Source organism: Furipterus horrens, unplaced genomic scaffold, assembly GCF_987537825.1.
Source record: "Furipterus horrens unplaced genomic scaffold, mFurHor1.1.pri manual_scaffold_7, whole genome shotgun sequence".
Taxonomy (NCBI): Eukaryota; Metazoa; Chordata; class Mammalia; order Chiroptera; family Furipteridae; genus Furipterus; species Furipterus horrens.
Window position 1 is genome coordinate 52,225,219 of NW_028327177.1, and position 14,861 is coordinate 52,240,079.

Here is a 14,861-nt window from a genome sequence, read left to right on the forward strand (position 1 = left end):
TGGATGCATATGTGTGAGTGTCTTTCTCATGTAAACCCTCTGTCAAATGTCAAGAAACACAATTTCTGACATCTGGATTTGAATTCTTCACTTTCTTTCTATATTCCAAATGATATTTATGTGGTGAATCTGGATAATTTAAATTTAGCAGCTATTTGTATTTCTCTACATATTTCCCTATTGTCAGTCTCTGAGCAATGTTAGTATATAGTTTCTGGGCCCTATATTTGGATCCTCCAATTTTTTTCTGATTCTCCAGTGCTTTTCTTAAGATTTTCTCATCAACATGTGTTGTTTTCCATTGAAGACCATTCTAGAATATCTGAAAAACAATGGCAACATAATTATTTTGCTTTGGAGTGTTTGATGGTGTCTTTAGCACATGACTAGAATTGAGCTGGAGACTTTTAACTATTGTAACTTTATTTCTCTGAAAATATTCTTCAATCTTTTTAATTTGTGTGTGATTTTTTAATAAAAAAAGATATGCAGTATCTCAGGGAGGAAAGCACTCAAGCTTCCTACTGGTTTACCTTTGAGGCCTCCATCTGCTGTCAAACATGATATTTAATGTGCTCTCCTCCACCAGGACTGTGGAAGGGGATGAAGAGCCCTGAGTGTTAGGGACTGGGCTACACTCTACAGTCTCTCCAAAGCTCAGGTGCTCAGTCACAACACTTTCTCCAGATGCTTTGATCATTCCTTGAAAATATTGCCCATGCCTCAAATGCCTTTTCGCACATTTTTAGTGAAATTGGCACAAATAATATTTATTTGTACATCACCTTATTTTACTGAATTTTAAAGGATGGGATGTGCAAAACTGCATTTGGAAAAAGAAAATGCTACTTAAAATTAATTCAAAAACTGAGACAAAAGAAAATCAAAGTTAAGAAAGCAAGATGGAGCAAGCCTGAGGAAAACACAGTGACCATGTGAACCAAGCCATTTCATGGTGGGTAAAAAGGGATCTCACAATAGACTTTCAGCTTTATAGAAGCCAAAACAAAAGGAGAATATAACTACTATGGGAATCACACTATCAATAAGTAAATTTAGAACAAAACTCTTTCTGGAATTGAGTGCATGAGTCTTCATTATGCTAACCAATAACACCGTACAGTAAATGTAATCTAAATTGCAGGCTGTTCCTTAAAAGAATAAGAATGAAATAGTAAGCCAGTGACTTTATAGCAAATTACAATAAAGTTTTTATGGGGCCAGGTCCACAGCTCTGCTTGTTCCTCCGAACCCATTGGTAGACGGTCACAGTAACCTGAGAGCAGTGAGACTGAGAACACATCCTTTATAAATCTGGCATCTTCAGCTGAGCTTTCAAAGGATGTGGAACAGCAGCAAGATGGGCAGAACATGTTAACAAGTATCTGAAGTGCAGTTATTCTAGGTGGGCCGGGAAACCAGAAAATTATACATTTTTATGATGTAAGGAGCTAGGGACTCATACTTATACGAAGCTTGAAAATGTCTAATGACTTTTGCACAAAGAAAAATCCACCTGAGTAAAGGTTGGTGGTCATTTGTTGATCAAGGAAAAACAAAAGTGATTCAAGGTCTGCTCTAACACCAGTCCACCCTCACAGTCCCTTACTTTCAAACCTGGCAGCAATAGTTATTCTCTGCATGAATTATAAAGCAGGTGTGGCCCACTTCCTCAGTCATTAAAAAAATCAAATTGGTGTATACCCTTTAAACTTCTTAGTGTATTGTCTTAAGTTAAATTAGAAGCAAATCATTCATGCAATTGGTTGAATTAGGTAACATGTTGGGAGAAAATTACCCACAAACAAGTTAAAACATGATAACTATATCAAACAAATTACATTAATTTTAGAAGAATTGACATTCTGGTCTCCATTTTTACCATAATTAAATTGTCATATTCATTTTTAAAGACAATTACTAGTCCTTGATAACAAAAGTAGATCATTTGTGCGTGAATGAATGGTTGCCTTTCTGTTCTTTGTGGGGACAAGTAAAAGTATGATGGTTGACCTACATATGTTTCAACATTCAGTATCCTTTCAGTAGCAAAATGGTATTTTCTAAATACTTGATACATCATTTCTTTATGTCTTAAATCTCTTCACCCTTTTATTAAAAAAATAAAACAGTTAAATTTACATTTATTCTTTTCCCCCTAAATAAAAAAAAAGAAGTAAAATTTTAGTCTGTAAGCCAAATATAAAAATAAAGTTTCACTCAAAAAATATGAGAATTTTTAATAGAATAGTATTGTTTTATTTGTATAACATGAAAACATAACTACTTAAAGCCCCTTATAAGTTGAATATACCTACTAAATACAGATATACAGTAGTCCCTCTCTATATTGTGGTTCACTTGTCATGGCCTCAGTGTATCGCGGGATTTTAAAAAAATTATATTTAATTATTTATCGCGGATTTTTCTCTATATCATGGGATTTTGCGGTACTGTATATGTATGTTGTTAAAGTTACATAGGTTTAAGAGTATAGAATATGTTTAAGAACATAAGTAGTGTTTATAAAAGTGTGGAAAAGGTTAATAAGGGAGTAGGAAAGGTTAAGGGACTGGGAATGGTTTATAAGTGTGTGGGAAGGATTTATAAAGCCTTAAAATACATATAAATACTAAAATAAATGTAAGGTTCCTATTTCGTGGATTTTCACCGATCGTGGGGGGGTCTACAACATAATACCTGTGATAAGTGAGGGAATATCATATACATCACATATATTTATATGGACTATAAAGAAAATATTATTATAAATTATATAATCCCTGATTATATAAAGTAGATAAGTACAAAATCAAAGTTAGAGTTATTGTAGGAAAAGAAAGCATATTCTCTTGCTTTTAAACAGGTGTTCCATAGAAAGAAACAGGGCCATTGAATAGTTCACTAAAATATTTAGTGCAATGTTTATATTTTCCTTGATCAGCAATACCTAGCGAGTATACATTCTATTGTAAGATATCTGTAAAGGAACATCGGTCCACATATTCTATCGATACTTTCAAAACATTAATTATCTATGAATAAAGGTAGCATTATAATAGGTAAAGAAAACATATTCTGGAACCAGAAAGCTTGTGTTTTGAATCTGAGTTCTAGCAGCTTACTAATTAACATCTTTGTGTCTTGCTTTTCCCATCCATAAAATGAAGTAATAAGTGTATTTACCTCATGGGATTCTTAAGAGAATCAAATGAGTTAATATAATATTTACAAAGACAATGTGAAATTTATAATTGGTGTCATCCTCCCACTTCATTCAGTGGTGAAGGCTCTTAAAGAGTACATGGATGGGGAAGAGAATCTCAAGGGAAATGGATAAGGTAATGTGCTAATGGAAAAATATTACAAAATGATTGGCCCACTCCTATGGCTAAAATATTTCCCCAAATCCAAGAAATAATGGAAACACAGTTCACTCATTTGTTTATTTCATGAGAATTTATAGTGTGTCTATTATGTATAAGATTCTATCATAGTGTTTCTTTTTTGAGATCCTTCCCCATAGGGAGATTATTAAACACCTTCCAAATTTCTTCATCTGATTAAGAGCCTTGAGTATCTTAACTAACATTGAGCATCAGGGGAACATAATCCCAATGAGATCTCAATACCAAGAACACAAATACTCACTTAAAAGCATCATATTTAGCAAAAATTGAACACTTCCTTTTCCTGCTATAAGTTGCTGCTCCCAGAGTCTTCCTCATCCCAGAAGCATCACTAGCTCCCCAGCTGCTCAAGCAGAAACAGGTAGTCATTCTTGATTCTTCATTTTCTCATCTCCTTCCTTGAATTCATCATAGGTATTGCTAACTCTGCCTACATGTTTTATCTTGCATCTACTTCTGTTACTTCTACTTCCACTGCCATGGGGCAAGAGGGTCATCAGACCCAGCTTGGACCCCAGCAATAATCTAACCACTCTTCTGGCTTCTGCTCTATCTTCCCTTCAATCCATTCTCTGCTCAAAAATCTGAGCTACGCTTTCAGAAAGTCAGCCAGGTCACATCACTCCCTGCTTAAAATTCTTAACTGGCTCCCATAGCACTTAGAACACCCCAAGCTCCTTGGGAGGTCCCCTCACTATATTTTCCCCCCTGAAGACCTTCTTACCAAAGTCCGAGGAACATCTCCTCCCCACTCTAGGTCTTTGTGCTTTCTGTTTCTTCCACCTGGAATGTCCATCTCACCCACTAGCTTTTCATATGCCTGTCGCTTTCAAATAAGTAAAGGCTTAGATTAAATGAGGCTTCTCCAGTGAGTCTCCTCTTTGCACCCTGCTTGTTTCCTTCAGAGCTGTTTATATTATATGTGTTTCCTTGCTTATTGTCTGCCTCACTAGATATTACATATGAAAATGCCATTTCTTGAAGAGGAAGCTGACTACAAAGAGGCATAAAGGAAAAAAAGACAATAAAACAATACATCAAAGAAATATAGCAATAGAAGTTTTCATTTCTGAAATCAGAAAAATATTAATTGTTAATAGCACTCAAAATACTTGCTTAATTGAAAAACCTATGCTCTGTAACTGTTGGGAAAAAAATAGTTTAATCCCTGTTGTCTAGGAAAAGATTCCTCTACCAGCATATCAGCCAATAAAATATGGTGTTGAGAACGCAATACAACTCTCCAAACAGAGCAGGCCAGTGCAGAATAAGTCCTGTGTCCTAGGTAGTGCCATTATTGAGGTCATGGGTAACTATTTAATCTTTTCTTAATAACTACTGACTCAAATTCAAGTTCACTTAGGTACTAAAATACCTAGATCTTAGTTGTGACTTTGCTTTTCTTTATTGAATTTCAGAGCTCAGTATTAGAAATTTTATGACACACTCTCTCCATTGGTTCATACATGGCCCAATTTTATTTAGGCAGTTAGTTATTTATAATAAAGTAGTAAGTACTTACAAAACAGCCACATGTTCAACCATCTGTTTTATCATGTTATATCTAAATTATCAAGGCTTACATTCTTTCTCTTGACATCATATTAGGAAGAGTCATCCATGTTGTTTCTGGTGGGCATGTAGCTTTCAGGTTGTACTTTTGTGAACAATATGCTATATACATCTTGTGCATGCCTCCTATTGTATATTTGCAACTGTTTGTCTCAAGTATGTACCTACAGCTGAAATTGCTGGGTCACAAAGTATGTGACAGTCACCTGCAGTAGATAATAAACTGTGTTCTAAAGCAGTAACCTCAGGAAAATATAAGGGCCTAGATCTCTTTCAAACAAATGTTAAGTCTCTCTATCCTGCTCTCATGAAATCAATCTTATTAAATCTAAAATGAAAATTTATATTTATCCCTCTTAATTGTCATCTGTTTGGTTTAGATTCGTCACTATGGACTGCTGAGATTACCTTAAATTCTGCTTCTGGCATCCTTAATATTAACTACCTTTCCCACATTTTAAAAACCTTTAAAATATATTCACAGTCTTTCTATAAAGTAAGTCCTTCAGGAAAGTAAGTCCTGATCATTGAGAGCCTACTCTGTGTTCAGCACTTTGTATTTTATTGCATTAATTCTCACAACATAGATTGTATGTCTCTTTTACAGACAAGGAAATGGAAGCACAAAGAAGTAAGTTTCCCAAGTTCAAGAACAAGAGTCAAGGCCAGAATTAAAACTCCAAAGCCCATGTTTCTTTTAGATTGCATTTGCTCCTCTTTATCCAAGTCCATGTAGAGAATTCAAATTGTGTGTCCCTGGACTCTAACCCACCTGCCATCACACAACTCTACCTTTATAACAGTTTATAAAGTCCCACTCAGTTAAGAAATGTATAACTAATCACCATAACATACTTTAACAGTCTTTGCAGCATTGTATATGAGCAAATGCATGAATTTTGGAATTCAGTCCCAACTCTGCCTCTTACTTTGGACTTGGGCACGTTATACCACCTCTGTCAGTGATTAGCATGGCCCCACTTAGCTTAAGTCTCAGTGTCTTCATTTGTGAAAAAGGTACAGTGGAACATGATTCATATGGGCAGTAAAGTTTAAATGAGAAAACATTTACAAACACAGACATGTCCAGCAACACACTTAGAACATAATGGAGCAATATTAAATGGTGGTATTTTATACCCCCTTTTTCTTCTTACAAAGGATTTAATCCTGCATTTCCTTTTACCTGCCTTTTTAGAATCATGAATATGGATTTGGTAAAACATTCAACATTTAAAACTAAAGTCTAATTCCCACTTCACAAACAATAAATTCAATTTAAAGTGATTGAAATTTGCCACAGTCTCATATTTTCAGTTTGAACTGAGATAGCCTGATTCTTTGTAGGTATAGAAAGTGATGAAGAAATCAAGCATTTGGATGAAGAAATAAAGGAACTGAATGAATCCAACCTTAAAATTGAAGCAGATATGATGAAACTTCAGACACAGGTAAAAAAAAAAAAAGAAGAAGGAAAGTAACATCATGGTAATAATCTTCAGTGGAGGCAAAATATTAAACTGTTTGACCTTGTGATAAAAAATACACAGAGCATGTCTAGATCACACAATTATTGTAAATACATATATAGGTAGATGTTTTGGTGCATTAAAAGCTTTATAAGCAAATATAACAGGTCATCATGTAATTACAGAGTCCTGTAGAGCATGTGGTGCTTTAGAAAACTTGTCATGAGAAGACATGATTACTTACTTTTATTCAAAATTCAAATAAAACAGACCAACATTTTACATTCAGTTTTTCTACAACACCTCTGAATGTATCAGTTTTTGTTAGAAACAGATCATTCTGGAGATTTTCCTGAACAGCTTCTTTACCAAAAATGCAAACAATCTCTTAACTCTACATTCTATTTTGTAATGTCTGCCCCATCCCTGACTAAATTTATCGAAGTGGAAATTCAAGTTTAGTCCAGGATTTTTTTTGCACACTAATAATGATGCTATTGCAACAAGTGCAGTATCTTTCTCCCTTCATGCTTCTCTTGAAATGTAGGATTTTTAGAACACTGTGATTTCCGACTCTCAGAAGTCACTCACAGCAGCTTAAGAAAGAAGGTTTCAGTCTACCTGAAACACAGCTTTGGTTTCCTTACCCAGCATTACCAAGGTCATGTTCTTCCATTAACAATGACTGGGGTCTACAAAAAGAGCTCTATTTACAAACCATCCAAACTCCTCTTAAAAGCCATTAGCATAGGCAGCAAAGGCCTCTGCCCTCAGGGAGCTTAAAGTCTAGAGGAGGGGCAGACAGTAACAACAAAAAAGGTCATAAATGATAAACTGTATAAGAGAAGTGGGTGGGAGAGGCAACCAGATTTCAATATAAAACATGGTAGGCCTCAAGAGGAAACATTTTGGCAAAGACTTCAGGAATTGAGGGAGTTTGCCAAACAAGCACAGGAAGAATGTTTCAACAAGTAAAAACAGCAGATACAAAAAACCTACATTTTGAGAAAGCCCAGAGTTCTGAGAACTAACAGAGTGAATGTGGCTGTGGGTGAGTGATCTGGAGAATCAAAGGAGATGAGTCCCAGCGGTAACACTTGGGTGTCCTAGGCCATTTTAAGGACCTTGGTTTTTATTCTGAATGAACACAGAACATTTTGGGGTTTTGAGCCAAAGGTTAACATGATCATATTTGACCTACATCTGACCTGCATTTTAAGAGACTTGCATTGGTAGCTGTGCTAAAGATGGACCAAAAGAACTTATTGCATGGGGCAAAGCCACCTCAGTGCCACCCATGAGAACGTTGTCAGTTACTCTGGTGACTAGGCCAGGGGACAGCAGTGCAGGTGGGGACAGTCACCCATCCTGGGTATTTTGAAGAGTGACCCCAGGGAATTGAAGTGGGAGAGAAAGAGAGCAACAGAGATACCTTGAAGGCCTGAAGGCCTGAGCAACATTCTAGTTGCTACCAATGGAGAAGGAGAGGACTGTATATGGAGCAGATTTAGTGAAACACTGAGCTTGAGATGTGCATTTTATAGCCAGCCGGAGATGTGGTGGAACCTTCAATTCACAGGTGATGTCTGGGCTAAATATATTAATTTGGGAATGTGAGTCTAAACTTTAGAGCCATATAATGGGCTGCTGTTTGTGAAAAGAAGTGGCAGGATACATGTTCCTTGGCATTTGGGTTCAGCTGATGCATTTCCTCCAGAGAAAAACCTTTGTACTCTTTCCAAACCCTACTCATAGTCTCAATTTATTTCCATTTCAGATCACATCTATGGAGAGCAATTTGAAGACAATAGAGGCAGAGAACAAACTTATAGAACAGAATAATGAAAGCCTGCTAAAGGAGCTGGCAGGTCTAAGCCAAGCTCTCATTTCAAGCCTTGCCGACATCCAGCTCCCACAGATGGTAAGTCCAAGGCCAGAAAGTGGCTGCTCCATTCCATGGTTGCAGCATCAACGTGTAGTCACCACACCAACAGGGCTGCCAAACAGAAGTAGTGAGCTCTGAGGACACTTGTCAGCAATCACCAAGGTATCATGCTTCATCATGTATGACCTGCAATAACCTCCTTCAGTGGGAACATGATAGATACATACATTTAAATTACATTAAGGCCAAGAGCATTTGATACTGTAGAAGTCATTTAAAGATGAAGGTTTATTTGAAACTTGTTTTATAATGTAATATGAAAGTTGGAAGCCAAAACTCCCTGGCTAAAGTTGTTTTCCCAGATAGAAAGCTTACATGGCTTACAAAACCTGAGACCCAGCCACTTGTGTCATCCACCCAATGTAAGAACCGCAGAAAAATGTAGCTTGTTGTTTTCTTTATACTAAGTATGAAGAACATATTTAAGTTCTTTTCATATAGAATGAAAAGCACAAAAGTGAGTAAGGTGTCCTTATTTCCAAAATGTAAACACATATTTGAAGTATGGCAACTACTGTATTTAAAATTAGTTTTATTTACATGTTCATGAATATAAAAGGCTGCATTGTTGACTGCTCTTAATTTCCTCACTACATACATTTTTAGAACAAGTGTTCTAAAGCTGCAAATTCTATATATGGAATGTTTTAAAGAAGGAGGAATTTAATGAAGAAATATGATTAGTTTCCTGAAAACAAGAAGCCCCTCAATTTACCCAACTTCCCAGCTTGGAGCCCTTGTCTCAACCAATTCCAAATTGTCTCTTGGCCATAAAGAAATCAATAATGTAGTAATATAAAACACAAAGGAAAATTAATGATTACTTTGTGGCCAATATTGAGGTAATTATTGAACATTATTATAATATTATTTACCAATGTTTGTCTCACTCATACTTCACATTGATATTTCTTAATATTTTTTTCTTTACCAGTGCCACTAAAATAATCATTACCATTCAAGATAACTTGTACTTTGTGTCGTTACCATATAAGGTACTCTAGTGGTGACTTTTAGGGCTAATCACACTAAATTTCCACAAAAATACCAAAGACAATAATCTCATTCTATAGGTGAAGTATTAGAGGCTCAGATAATCTACATAATTGCATCAAGGTTCCAAAGCTAGTGTGAGTCAGGTGGCCTGTGTTCACTTTGCCACTTGGGTCTTAGTCCAGTTAGGTGACTCAAAGAAACATTCGACACCACAAAGGCAGAAGCAAAAAGGGAACAGAAAACCACAGTTAGACAACACTAATAATTTAGATTAGTACTTTGCTGAGTAAAACACAATAATCTTCAAATTTAGAAAGCTTATCTTCTACCTAGCATTAATAATTATATCCTTTATATCTAAAATATTTAGGCCTTTTTAAATTCCTTTCTTCTGATCATCTTGTGAAATAAGTAAGGCACATGTCATATGTTCTTAAAATATGGGGAAATGGAGGCACCAAAGACTGGTTGAGTAGCATTGCATTGTGTCAGTTACGTGCTTTCATACAGCATGCAATTTCTACATATCAAATGTCTATTTTCTCTGAAGCACCACGTTAGGCAAAGGTGATACCAAAACACACACACACACACACACACACAAAATAAGGGATGAGCATACTCTGACTTTGTGTATCTCATATTCTACCTGGAAAGACAGGTAGAGAAAAAAAGTATATTACAATGATGCTGCAAGGAGAACATGCACAGAGAAGTGGCTGAGAATGAAAGAGGAACATGTTCCACCAGACAATTTGTCAGTGAGCAGCATGCTCAAATCTCAGATTATATAATCCACCCCAGTGCTGTCAAAAGAAGCACCTGGTACAAACAAGCCTTTCCTTGCCGGCCTTATTGATGTTCACAAACTGGAGGTCTGTTTTCTGCTGAGCACATGCAATTGAAGCTGAGTTTGCCTCTCAAGAGAAGTAGGGCAGCTTTGAGGGGTCTTACTCAGTTGCCAAACAGCTACACAAATGTGGCCCCAAACTGACCATAATACTGGACATTCACATTAACCCCACCAATTGAGTAAAGAACAAGAAGATGAATCCCTTAATGCAAACTTAGTCTCTCTGTGTCTCCCCAAACTCCAGAAGCCCCATGCATCCTTACCTTCCTTCACAGACTCTGTCACTGACACGCTTCCGCGTGGTTTGGTTCTCCTTTTGCCTCAGCCTGAATCCCTGTGATTGGTTCAATGTGTTTTGTCTTCATTTAGGGGCCTATTAGTGAGCAGAATTTTGAAGCGTATGTAAGTACACTCACAGACATGTACAGCAATCTGGAACGGGACTATTCCCCGGAATGCAAAGCTCTGCTAGAAAGTATCAAACAGGCAGTGAAGGGCATCCACGTGTAGGAGTGCAGCACCGCCGGGCAACAGAAATCATCAACGGCAGTTAATACCGGTGAATCTGCTAGGGGCTCCTGGGCTGCTAAGGCATGCAGGTTGCCGAACTGCATTTACAATTGCAACATTGCACTAATTCCCCCCCACCCCAGCTGACGTAAAAAGGAAAGAAAAACTGTGATAGATTTTGGATTAAAAGCAATGCTGTCAAATATATTTTATTAATTTTCATATGTTTTTCTTTTATTTCTTCATTGCACTCTTTTGAATTTTTTCTTTGTAAAGTATATGTAAATTAATGTGACATTTTTATATTTTATTTATTTCTAATCAAAGAGGTTTTTATCTTTTAACTGCATTTTGAAGTCTGCCATATTTTTACAAGTGTGTTTGTTTATTTTCCAATAGAATTGAAATAGAAATCCTATTCTCAAATCACATATCTTGCTGGGTTTAAATAAGAAAAAAAAGTATGAAGGAAATCCTTGTCTAAGGATTGCACTATGCTCCAGTTTGATTATTATTGCACAGTCCCCACCCTCCACCCCACCCCTTTCACTGGCTTTTGTATTTATAAGTGGGCTTGTGGTAAAGTGAGATGCATGGAAGGAAAAAGAAGATACAGTAAATGGCGCCTACTAGTGGGCAATGCACTCTCACAGACACACAAGTGCTGGAAAAGCCTGTTCAGAATTTGTTAGTGATAATTAAATATAGCAATCAGCAAAGTATTTGACTTGGTTGTACGGTTATGGTTAACATGAATTATTTATTTGAAATGCTTTAAAGAAGCATACTTTTTTTTAGTGATGCAGATTTGTCTGTTTTTCAAGTCATATCAGATAGTTGACAACTCTTTTCCCAAGATGAGAAATAAGACTTGATGTGACCAGCCAGGCTTTACAGCCATATGTTGGTATAATATACAAGTGACAATATTAATGTAGATTTGTACTTAGCAACTAAAACACATCTAAATGGAAATTTTGTAGATACCATATCCCCTGAAATAGCATATATCTTATTTGGTTGACTGGGAAAGAATGGAAAATATAGTAACACATGAAAAAAATGTTACTCTGATCTGGGTAATTACTTTGAACACTGGTGACATTGCCTTACCATCTTTAGGCAACAATAAAACTTTCAATTTGATCAAAATATTTCTGTAGAACTACAAGTGCTGCAAAATATACATACTCAACACACAGGCACACACACATAAAATTGAGCCCAAAATCTTGAATTTCTGGATGGATCAGAGTTTAGTAGTTGCTATAGTAAAGACAATGTCTATTTCAGGGATTGTAAAGTAGTTAAGCATTGTTTCAAAAGTTTTTTTATATTTATTTTTTTTAAGAAAAGGTATAGATAACCAGCTAAACTGCCTTTTTGGTGTGCACACACACCTCGTGTGCAATGTGCCTCCGTGTAAATGGACACTTGAACTTAGTGTGGGCTTAATTTTCTGTTCTATAACAAAAGTGTTTATTTTTTATTAGCCTCATCGGTACGTAGATTGAATTTGATGGCACTCACAGGCTTGATATAGTCCACTGTTATTACTGTTATCTGCACAAATTAAAAGTAATATCAACAGTAATTCCACTTCCATGCCACTGTGGTCATTGTTATGTATTTAGTGGGGCTTATCTTTGGTTTGGGGTTCATTTGAACTCTTGAATCTTAGTTTAGTGAAAATGAGATGTCAGTTCTTAGGTAGGATGGTGTTTATTTAAAAATTGGTTTAAAAGTATAAAGAGCTACCATATGTGCTGTCTCTTATAAATGGTACACCAAACAAAATTTTCTATTAAAGTTATGTACTTGCAAACATTTTGCTATACAGTACTTGATAGATGCATACAAATGAGTTCACTTATTACAAATACAAAAGTTTTATTTGCTAAATATTTTAACAAGTTTGTTATATATTTTATTTAATTTAAAAGAAATCTCTTACCAACCTATGTATTTATTATTATAATTTACTATGACTTAGAGTTAATTTATTTGTGTTTGCATAGTTTGAGCAGTATGTTTTGTGAAGTACATTTGTATTTATTTGCCTCCTTTGTACTTGATGTGTTTGTAATGTGCACTGAATCTTTTTCCTTTCAGCTATGTTGATTGACACTGTAAATTGGGTCTTTTGTAAACTACAAAAGGGCAATGATGTATGCAGATTTTTAATTTCAAGTAGTTTGTTTGTATACTGTTTCTTCAAACAATTAATATTTCTTACATCAAAGCAACAAAATTGTGTTCAGTGCTGTACATTTGGTGTATGGTAGGAAATAAAAATCGATGATAAGTTTTGCTGTGATCTTTCTCAAGCTATTATATACAGGCCATCATCACCATCCCAAGGAAAGCACTGTCCCAGAACAGCTCTGCTGGTAAAGTACACCTGAGCCCTTGAGCAGTTCTGATATATTTTGGTTCTATCAACCAGTCTGCTTGGCTTTTTTTTTTTTTCACCACAAGTAGACAGGATGTTTTTCCCATTGACAAGTTGTCATAGCCCTTGGTTGAGCATACGTCTACAGAAAAATGGGTGCCTTTAATGTAAGGAGCACCTTTGCTAGCACTAGCAGGAAATGCGCCTGGATCTAGTGAGCAATAAAGTATAGGCCTCACTCTCCTGATTCCAAAATTGCTAGGGGCATACCTGTATATTCATACAAAGACATTGAACTCAAAATTTAAAAAATAATCAATTACTGACAGCACCTCCTTTACTTATGTGTTTTTCTCACCTAATATCAGTCAGTTTAAGTTAATTATTCAGACAGTGAAGTAAGTCAGGCAGAGAAATCAAGAACCATGTGGGATATAAAGAAAAAATCAATGAATGAGCTAACAAACAAAACAAGTTCATGAATATAAATGACAGAAGGAAGGATGAAGGTGGCAAAGGTGACAGAAGGTGACTAGACTTTAGGTGGTGAGCACACAATAGAGTATATAGATGTCATATTATAAAGTTGTACATGTGAGTTTTATATAATGTTATTAACCAATTTTATCCCATTACATTTAATTTAAAAGTTTTCCCATTTCTGCTCATATTTACACATCTTTAGGACTGGATGCCATTCATATTCAATGTGGCAAAACCTATGTAATCCATGTAATGAAGCAACATTGGCTGGAAGGAAGCCTGGGTCCCTAGAGGAGAGCACGGTACTTGGGTGGACACTTATGTAACAGGGGTTAGCACAGGGCAATCAATGTGCAATATAGCTTTGCTTCCAGTCACCAAATTTATTTGTATGAGACGTGCTAATAATGCATCCTGTGAAATGGATCACAAGATGCAAATCTGCTCAGCCAGGTTCTTAGCTTACTCTCTGCAGAATATGTGTAGCTCACCCTGATTGGGATTTTACATCAATGAGTAATGTCTTCATTCCTGTCACTCAACATGTCAGAAGGACAGTACCAGTTCTATTGGAATAAGAAGATATGATGAGTAATATTCATATATCCATACAAAAGAAGTTTAATATGAAGATATTTATGCCAGGCCTACTTCCTGACTTCCATGTATGTTCAGCCTAGGTGGTACTATGAAATGAGTGGTAGGTATTATGACTGAGGTACACACGGAGTCCTGTTGAAATAGTGTGGAGGTTTACGCAACTAACTCTGATTTCCTGGGGAAAGTGCTGGTTACAGATGAGCTGCACAAGTTGGAGGAAAGGCATTGCAGGTAGCAGAAACATCACATGCAAAGTCATGGTGAGGAGACAAATCCAAGCAGCTTAATGCAATTAAAATACAAACAAACAAACAAACAAACAAAAAACCTGGTAAGAAGATAAGAGGCAAAAAGCCCAGGTAAGTGGGAGAGCAGGTAATATTACAAACAGCTATGTTAAAATAGTTCTAACTTCCATAATCAGACTTTGGAATACAAAAGAAAGATTTAAAACCAGAATTATAGTCAGATTTCCATTAGAGAACATTTATTCTAGCAATTCAAACAATTAATACTTCTTACATCAAAGCAACAAGTGTGTTCAGTGATGTACGTTTACTGTATGGCAGGAAATAAAAATTGCTAAAGAGTTTTGCTGTGATCTTTTTCAGGATACTATATAGAAAATATT

The 14,861-nt window shown here is 35.9% G+C and overlaps 1 protein-coding gene across 4 annotated transcripts in view; it reads left to right on the plus strand.

Annotated features, from left to right (window-relative positions):
- Positions 1–10,894, plus strand: part of LOC150004453 (suppression of tumorigenicity 18 protein) — a 61,733-nt gene extending 50,839 nt beyond the window's left edge. For all 4 annotated transcript variants that reach the window (XM_090282864.1, XM_090282866.1, XM_090282865.1 and 1 more), the window contains 3 exons: positions 6,330–6,433; positions 8,229–8,372; positions 10,615–10,894. In XM_090282864.1, coding sequence (XP_090138990.1) covers positions 6,330–6,433; positions 8,229–8,372; positions 10,615–10,755 — 389 coding nt within the window. In that variant the 3' untranslated portion in view covers positions 10,756–10,894. The remainder of the gene's footprint in view (positions 1–6,329; positions 6,434–8,228; positions 8,373–10,614) is intronic.
- The last annotated feature ends 3,967 nt before the right edge of the window (positions 10,895–14,861 follow it).